The 9,263-nt window shown below is 35.7% G+C and overlaps 1 protein-coding gene across 1 annotated transcript; it reads left to right on the top strand.

Annotated features, from left to right (window-relative positions):
• Nucleotides 1-384: 384 nt before the first annotated feature.
• On the top strand, nt 385-6,245 carry igfbp5a (insulin-like growth factor binding protein 5a). Its single transcript, XM_079627724.1, has 4 exons — nt 385-1,105; nt 5,094-5,290; nt 5,403-5,522; nt 5,671-6,245. Exons 1-4 carry the CDS (start codon nt 766-768, stop codon nt 5,806-5,808), a joined length of 795 nt encoding a protein of 264 aa, XP_079483850.1. The 5' UTR covers nt 385-765; the 3' UTR covers nt 5,809-6,245.
• Nucleotides 6,246-9,263: the final 3,018 nt, after the last annotated feature.

The raw sequence follows: 9,263 nt of genomic DNA, 5'->3' as shown, positions 1-9,263 counted from the left end.
GGAAGTGGTAAAATGTGTTATCCCTGTACCACTTGATACAAGGTTAAAGATTACAAGGTTACATGATAAAAAAAAAAATAATAATAAAAAAGATCTGCACACATCAATTATTAAAAAAAAGAATGGTCCATTTTGATTTCATGGTAACTTTAAACTATTTTAAAGACAAAATAATTAAATTTAGAGCAATTCCTAATTTTACGTCCTACATTTGTCATATTTTTATGCTATCTTTACTGGTGTGTAGTCTTCAATTATCTCTCACATTGTTTTGTTGCTACAATGTTTCGCTTAATCTGAACCTGCGCTAAATAGCACAGCATCACTAGGGATCCGCCCAAGAAGCACCAATACCTTTAAATGAAGTGCAGTGCGCCTCCCTCCACCGCGGTTAACGTGAGCAGAGCTTCATACTGACAGCAGCTCTCCAGGGTGAACACTGTTCGCTTGATAAGCTGCAGGACCGGAACATATTGATTTCGTCTTTAATATAGGGGTGAATTTGTTGATTACACGTATTTTTTAGGTTCATCTTCCCCCGAAATCCATTCCATTTCATCTCAAGACTTTGCCTTTTAACTAGATCTCATGTCTTATAGCCTATGAACCATTGGATTATTCTATCAAGAGGTGAGAGGATTGATTATTGCTATTTTTAAAACACCGATACACTTCCCTTTAACCGGACGCTACTTTTGTTCTCGGATATCTCAAAATAATTCGACTAATTCAAGGCTACTATAATAGGTTCTCTACAGTAGGACCATGCAGCTAAGTTTGTATACTCTGATTACATTTTTATGGTGTCTACCCGGCTTTTCTGCCTCGTACGTGCCCTGTGAGCCGTGCGATCAGAAGGCGCTGTCCATGTGTCCACCGGTGCGGATGGGGTGTCAAGTGGTGAAGGAGCCCGGCTGCGGATGCTGCTTGACCTGCGCACTGACCGAGGGGCAGGCGTGTGGAGTCTACACGGGGACATGTGGACAGGGACTGCGCTGCCTGCCTCGGAGCGGAGAGGAAAAGCCGTTACACGCTCTGCTTTACGGCAAAGGAGTTTGCATGAACGAGAAATTAGGACTACACAAACCACTTCATATGCCGAAGGGTAAGTTTTATTGACATACAAAATATCTGTTTTATATGCAATAAACAAGCGGATACAAAAGAAAGTAGTATCTATCTATCTATCTATCTATCTATCTATCTATCTATCTATCTATCTATCTATCTATCTATCTATCTATCTATCTAGGCCTATCTATCTATCTATCTATCTATCTATCTATCTATCTATCTATCTATCTATCTATCTATCATCTATCTATCTATCTATCTATCTATCTATCTATCTATCTATCTATCTATCTATCTATCTATCTATCTATCTATCTATGCTGAATTATCTAGGTCAGAACTTCTGGCTATAGCAGACAATCTTGTAGATGTATTATAGCCTATTATCTTGATGAGTTTTTGCATTTATTGAATACAGAATTAGTATTCAAATCAAATTCTTTCCTAGCAACCCCCACCCACACACCCGCAGATCTATCTCTCTGTCATCCTCTTTATCTCACTGCCTTTCACAAGCTTTAGCCTCCCCTGCCTTTCTTTGCAAAAATCTGCGATTAAGTCAGCTATACAGCACCCTTAAAACTGTGATTATGCGATCTCATCACATTTACTGAAAACAGCTGCTGCAGCTATTTCATTCTGAATCATCATCTTACAAGTCGTTAAAACTTTAGCCTGGAATGGAAGGCTTGAGTTCTGACTTGGAAGAATTAGGCAGCATTCAGAATACAAAAAAAAAAAAAAAAAATACAAAAAAAAAACAAAGTTTACACACCTGAGGCTGTTCTAATGAGGCTCTGCACCTCCGAATTCTGTGTAAAGGTGCAATGGTGCAAAACGGTATAGGCTATAGGCTAACCTCTGACCCACCTAGTATGAAAAGTAATAATGATACTAATAATGTCATATCTTTATTAATTTAATTATTTGTATTCAGAAATTATATTGTGTCAGGCATTAAAAAATAGATATTGTTGAAACTAATTAAGAATTTGTTGTATATGTGTGAGAAGAAGCATCTATGGCCACTGTTATATTGGCAGAGACAATTTGATTGAGTTCTATTTTGCATTGTGAAAACTCAAACCATGCATTATGGAATTGTTTCCCAGTTCTAAACAAAACTCATTTATCTTGATTTTTGTCTCTGCCCATTAAAGCACTCACATCAGACACAGTAAAAGGACAATACAAGTTTTAAGGGCATGAAAAAAAAAAAAACATAATTGCCACAATTTGCTAAAATTGAGGCAATGAGGTAAAAAAAATGGATTCCTTAATTTGTGGCCACAATAACTTTTAGCTCTGTATATTAAACAGTTTTGTGAAAATGCACTCATTTGTTACAACCTACTGTACAAATGAGATTTTAGTAATAAAAGGCATGGCAACATGTAACAGAAGAAACTTAGAAGAGAAAGTAGAGAGAAAGAATGAGCACACATTTTCTTTCACGGCTGCGCAGATCTCAGATTAGCATGCATTCCCAGAACAATAACCCCAGATTATGAGACATGGAAATGCACTCGTAACATCACTAAAATAAAACATAATATCCCTCAAATAAGACATCCGGTTAACTAATGCTTGGCAGATGATAAAACAACAGATTAAGAAAGCGGAAGCACCATGTTGATTTATTAAATGAATTCAAAGCTTTGCTGAGGCTTTTTCTCTGATTTGTCAGTGATGTCGTCACAAATGGCTTGGGAGATTTGCTCATCTGTTGTGACCCTGGCTGCTTAGCTTCTCTACAGAAGACCCAGAGGGGCGAGGAAGGGGTCAAGCCCTTGAATCTGATTACTCACAGCTGGGCAATGCAGTGACGTGTAAGGGAGAGGAAGAGGGTCTAGATTGGGAAAATTGAAGTTGGCATCTGGCATCTATGCTTTCAATTAAAAGAAAGAGCTGGTGGTTGAGTTCAAACTGTTGAGGACTTTATTGTCATGCTTGATTTAAAACTTCCAAAATAGCCATGATAGGTTTTCATAGACTGTGTATTCAGAAAAACCTGGCTTTCACTTTTCGGAATTTGAATAACTTTTAGGGTACATTTGTTTATGGTTGTATTGTTTGGAAGGCATGGCCAGTGAATATGCATATTTTAGCACAAAACATATCTGCTGATCTGTTGTCTCTTCTGAAGAGTTCTGGCTTGCTTTCAGATGCTAAATATTAGTCTTGCTAAGCCTCTGTTAAAATCAATGGACCAATTGCACAAATAAACTAAGCCACAACATTCTCAATTTAGATTACCCTTACAAAAAATAAGTATTCCTTTTATTTAGTATAATTAAGTAAAGTTCAAGTATATGTTAAGTACTTTATGTAGTAAGGATACAAATATCAATGGACTATCCATTTTCAATACTTACTTAGGACTAAATTGCCCCACTTTTAGTGTATAGAAGTAGGCATACTTTTAAGTATACCAGTGTAACAACCAAGTGTAAGAGTAGTAAACTTTGAGTACACAACTAGTTTATAACTACGTTTTTGTTTGTACTGCAAATACAAGTGAACTTATAGATAATGATAGTTTTTCTAAGTAAATAGCCTACTTGTAGCACATTTTTTAGTTTATGAAAGTACACTTTGAAGTATACTACTCAGTACTCTACTAGTTCTATACTGCAAGTATACTCTTAAGTTTTCTTTAAGTGAACATAACATAATGCTTATAGCTTACTATATATTTGTAGCATAGTTAGATGTTATGGGAAGAAGGAGGCGGGAACCGGCGAACATTCAACAAACATTAATAATAAAAAATAAAATAAAAATAAAAAATGAAAGTAAAGACCGTAGCTCGTAGCTCCTGCTGTCACATATAACAAAACAACCATCAAATAAAATAGTCCAAGGCTGGCCTCTCTCGATCTCCACTGTTGTCGCTCCTCCTCTATGCTTCCGCTCCTCCGTGAGAGATATGAGACTGATGGCTAGCATCATGCATCCTGTTTTATCAACACTTGAATGTGGGAAAGTTTAATAAAAAAGCAAAAAAGCTGAGAAAATCCCATTTTTGGCAAAGACTACTTCCAGGCGGAATTCCACTTCCAATTCAGAATGATGATCAAAAAACAAATGGAGTTGCCTAGATCAAGTCCATCAACACTCCCAAAGCTTCACAGTTTTTAACCCTTCCTGTGTCTAAATTTAATTCGGTAACTTTAAGCAGTTTTTAATTTATATGCTGTTTAATGTTTGATGATCACGCTAATTTACATTTGCACAAGTAATCTTCTATCACTTGTTTCCGCTTTTTCACCTGTGTTTTGGAATCTGGAGATTCTGTACTATTTCGGAACATGTGTAATAGTGTCCCCTACCGTATAACAGTGAAAACATGGATAGCCGGAAAATTCAGTCAATGGCGGGGAAAGGGTAAAGTACATTTTAAGTAAATTTGTACACTACCAGTGGGATAGCCTATAGAAATTCAGACACTCTAATAAATTCTGATCAATATTCTAAAACAATGTAAGTCTATTAGACAGTATGTAAAGCAATATAAAAAAGTATTTAATAGGCTACTCAAGCCAAGAATACTAGCCAAGAATACTTAATTATCATTTTAAGTATATCTCAATCAAAAGATTGAGTACAAGTATAGGCCAAATATACTTCGACTTCTCTGTCAGTATAAGTCAACTAGCCTATGCTTAAGTGCAATTTTAAGAATCGCATAAAGTATATTTCTGAGAAGTAATAAGTAGACTTAAAGTATACTTTCTTATTTTTAATTTAAAAGAGATATACTAATAGCACACTTGAATTAACTTATTTTTAGTAAGGGAAGACCAGTGCAGGAAGTCTTTGTTGTAGATAGATAATGAGAAAAGTGACTGTAATCCACACTAAGCACACCAATCCAATGTGGCCTTAGATTAATGGTCTTTATGGCTTTGTGACTGACATAAAGGCATCTTGACAGTGCGAGAAACCCTTTTGCATTTGTTACGTAAACAATGCCAATCTCAGTATGCCATTGCATTTGACTATTGTCCTCTTCCTAGATCAAGAGTCACACGAAGACACCTTAGAGGTAACGGAGGATCTGCTTCCCCAGGCCAAGGTTCCATTATTCCAACGTGACCACATTAGCAGCAAGAAGGCTCAGGCAATGCGAAAGGATCGGAAGAGACAGCAAGCTAAACTCAGGACAAATATGGACTACCCGCTCTTGGGAAGTGACAAACATCAGTCTGACATTGTAAGTTTTTTTTTAAAAATCAACTGTCATTTGATTAGTATTTTACAACTTTCGATAAATGCCTGACACCTTTTCCAGACTGTTCTGTTAATGATGTGTGTGCTAACTGCAGGGTCCATGCCGAAGAAAGCTGGATGGAATTATCCAGAGGATGAAGGACAGCCCCAGAGTCATGGCTCTTTCACTGTACCTACCCAACTGTGATAAGAAAGGTTTCTTCAAGCGCAAACAGGTTAGTTTTGCACTTCAGCATGTTTATAGATGTCAGCTACTGGCAAGCTTAGTTGTCGGAAAGTTTTCTTTCCTATAAACACTTGGCTCTGGCTGAGGGCATGGTCAAATTACTTTGCTTACTTTGCTTTGTTCATTTTCGGTTACAGTGTAAACCCTCAAGGGGGCGCAAGCGAGGCATCTGCTGGTGCGTAGACAAGCATGGAGTTCAAATGCCGGGCACCGATTTTAATGGAGGCAACATCCAGTGTAAAGATCTTGTAAGCAACGGCAGCAACAATGAATGAGACAACTTAAATTCGGTCACGTAACAACAACATCACTCACTCACTCACTCACTCTCATCTACCATATTATGTGATTTGCCAATTATCTTAATCTTAATGAGTCTGACCTTTATTTGAGGAAAATCCATATAAGCCTATATAAAAACAGTCTCTTTTAAAGCACAATACAATCATCAGTTATTGAATCCTAAAATTGTCCTCTTTGATCTTCATTGGTTGGTGGGATCTATAAAGTATCATTTGGGAGTCATGGACTAGTTTCCACTGTATCTTATGTCATAGACACCGTAGAAAGTCTCATGAGTTTAAAGAGCGGGATAGTTCACATAAAAATGGTATTTCTGTCATCATTTTCTCACCCTCGTGTCATTCAGACCTATATGACATACTTTCTTCTGTGGAACACAAAATTATTTTTGCCATTACAATGAAAGTCAGTGGGGTAAAAAATAACACTTGACCTATTTTTCTTTCATTGTACTGTATGGAAAAACAAATTATTATGTGTTCCACAGAAGAAAGAAATGCATACAAGTTTGAAATGACAAGGTGCGTGAATGGTGAAAGAATTCAAATGTTTGGGTGAACTATCCCTTTAATATTACTGTTTCATATGACTCTGCTTTTATCCGTGGCACAGCACTTACTCTCTGAAGAGTACTTGTATAGTCTTCACAGATTATTGTTGTTTTGTTGACCCCTTTCCAAAGATTTCAGGGAATTACTTTATTAGTCTTGCCACATTGTTTTGCCAACCTGAACCACATAGGAAAAATCATATTCTAATAACCACTGTTTTAGTGCACTGCAAAAAAACGAAAGAAAGCTAAGCACACCTTCTTAATAATCTTAGACACATGTACAAACATGTAGTTTATATGAATCACCATCGGATAAGAAAGACTCACCCTTTGAATGCACAATGGTGACAAACCAACCAGCCATTTTTCTAGTTTTTCAAACTTTAACAGATCAGGGTCCTTGGGTTCTTATGGAAATCTCAGTGCCTTTTTTCTACTCAAATATTTGAATACTGATTTACATCAAAGGCATCAAAGGGGCCACAAAGGCAAAACACAAACACTCAAAATGCTGACCTTTAGTTTGCAGGAGTGTAGATTCAAAAAAGCAAATTCAATGTTCTTAAAAAGCAGGCAAATTGAGATTATTTGCATTATGAAAATGCCATAGTAGTGCAATACCAAAGGTACTATTAGGTTTTGGCCCACAGAATTGAATTTGGTGCAACCAGTTTTCCTCCTAAGAGTATAAATATGTTCTTGGTGCTTATGAGATTATTTGCATGGTGTGACTTAGTGTCAGATCAGAGGCTGACAGCAGTTTAGAATTGTTCCCTGATTGTAGAATTTTAGAAAGTCCTCTGTCATCAACATCAACAGTGAGTGCATTTTTAAAGGACAATATCCCTCTTTTCACTATTGAATAACATGGAAATAATTCTGAACGATACCACTCCATGTGGGGAAATTAGGCTCACTATTATGAGACAAAAAAACAAAGCAGACCAGTGTGACAAGTTTTGTAAGGTGCCTATCTAATAATGGAATGAATTTTGATGGGTGTAAAAAATAAATACTGGTAATTTTTTCCATAACCTTTTCAGTTGAAGTTTCTAATAATTTAATACCTTTTAATAACTCATTTAAGTTAAGACCAAATCAAGTGATATGGGTGGTTAAATTGGTATGACATCTAAATATCTGTGTGCAATATGTATTCATGTAATTTATGTACTCTTAATTTTGTCTACTTTGTAAAGACAATACATTTATGTAATAAATATATAATATAAAGATATTCAGATATAAGAATAGAATCTATGTTTTTATTTCGTTTGTGTACTCTACTTATCAAATTTAGTTTGAGATGAGCACACCGCGGGGAGTAATTTCAAATATTAAATTGATGCATCACTAATTAATTTTTCCTTTTATAAAAATGTGCAGCATGTTTTCATATTTTAATATATTTTATAACTTTGGTCACTTGGGAAAAAAAACCCACTGGAGAGATGATCTCTGGTTTCTTACTACAAATAATACCTTGAAATATTCTTTATTTGTGTACATGTAAAACATAGGGTCCAAAACAGCAAGTGACAATAACACCTAACAGAAAGGTTGAATTATGAATAAAAGTTGCACAAATAAACCATAATGTTAAGTTAAAATTTTAGTGAACATCTCTCTGTATTAAATCTATTTAATACATCTTCAATGAGTTTTTATGCAGCGATATTTTCTCTTCCTTAGTGTGACCACCAGATGTCAGTAGTTAGTGTTCATGCAATTGTAACAGAACATCAACTGCATATAAACTGCGTAGTCTTGGACTGCATCTGAAATCGGATACTTCCCTTCTATATAGTAGCCAAATTCCCAGTACTCATAGAAGAGTAGGCAAAAAGTTCCCAGATGACCTACTATTTCCGGCGAGATGCTGAAGTGTGCAAACGATGAACACTTTACTATATCATGAGGCCACAGGAGAGGATTTGTAAATGACAGAGAAGTGACACAACTGATGCTGGTAGGTCACATGATAATGACAACATGGTGAATGTTTTATGTCCAGATTATATTCATACTACACACACATACTATAGCACATAGTTTTTTAGCGGTTGAGAAGTAATTACTTATTCAAAATAAGTACCTACTCAAGAGAGTATGCGATTTCAGACGCAGCCCTAGTACTAAATGGTTTAACACTCCAGATACATTCACAAAAAAATTAAACTGACAACGTTTTATTAGTATACATCAGGTTTTTTAAGCCAAAAGTTCAAGACTTCATAAGCAGTACCATATATTTTATTTCTGTAAATCATTTAAGGTAAGGAACTAGCTCTTTTTAACTTTATAATGTAGCGCGTCCGTGTGTTTGTCAAGACGAACACGGTTCTATCCAGTAAAAAAAACGTACTTTTTTCGTCAAATGAGAAGGGGGGCAACCTATTAAAGAAATGTATTGAAACAAATAGCACCAGCAACATAATGAGAGAACTACAACCGTACACATTATGATTAGCACAAGATACATACTAAGTATGTAAAAGTGTTTAAGGTAAGTTAAACACTAAAAAGGTATGTTTACAATTCTAGTTAATTTCCTACAGAAAAGTAGTATTATCAGCCTGACATCAGACACCTGACATCAACATCAGTCATCTGGTCATAGTTGTGGTCACACTTATTGGCCCCCTTGGTAAATATGAACAAAGAAGCCTGTAAAAATATATATGCACTGTTAATCATTCACACACACAAAAAAAATCACAAAAATCAAACCTTAATTGAAGTAAAATATTTTTATATGTGGGGAAAATCTCTATGAAATAAATGTTTTTCTCCAAAACACGTTGGCCACAATTAATCGGACCCTTTTATTCAAAACTTTTTTCAACCTCCTAAGATAACAGCTTTGAGTCTTCT

Source organism: Phoxinus phoxinus, assembly GCF_949152265.1.
Source record: "Phoxinus phoxinus genome assembly, chromosome: 11".
NCBI classification, from domain to species: domain Eukaryota; kingdom Metazoa; phylum Chordata; class Actinopteri; order Cypriniformes; family Leuciscidae; genus Phoxinus; species Phoxinus phoxinus.
The sequence above is the reverse complement of the archived record's forward strand: the minus strand, read 5'-3'. Positions and strand labels throughout refer to the sequence as shown.

Bases quoted from the DNA above. Each gene is read 5' to 3' on its own strand.
- igfbp5a (XM_079627724.1), top strand. From the start codon at position 766: ATGCAGCTAAGTTTGTATACTCTGATTACATTTTTATGGTGTCTACCC. The intron at 1,106-5,093 runs GTAAGTTTTATT...TCCTCTTCCTAG, and splicing joins ACCACTTCATATGCCGAAGG to ATCAAGAGTCACACGAAGAC. The intron at 5,291-5,402 runs GTAAGTTTTTTT...TGCTAACTGCAG, and splicing joins ACAAACATCAGTCTGACATT to GGTCCATGCCGAAGAAAGCT.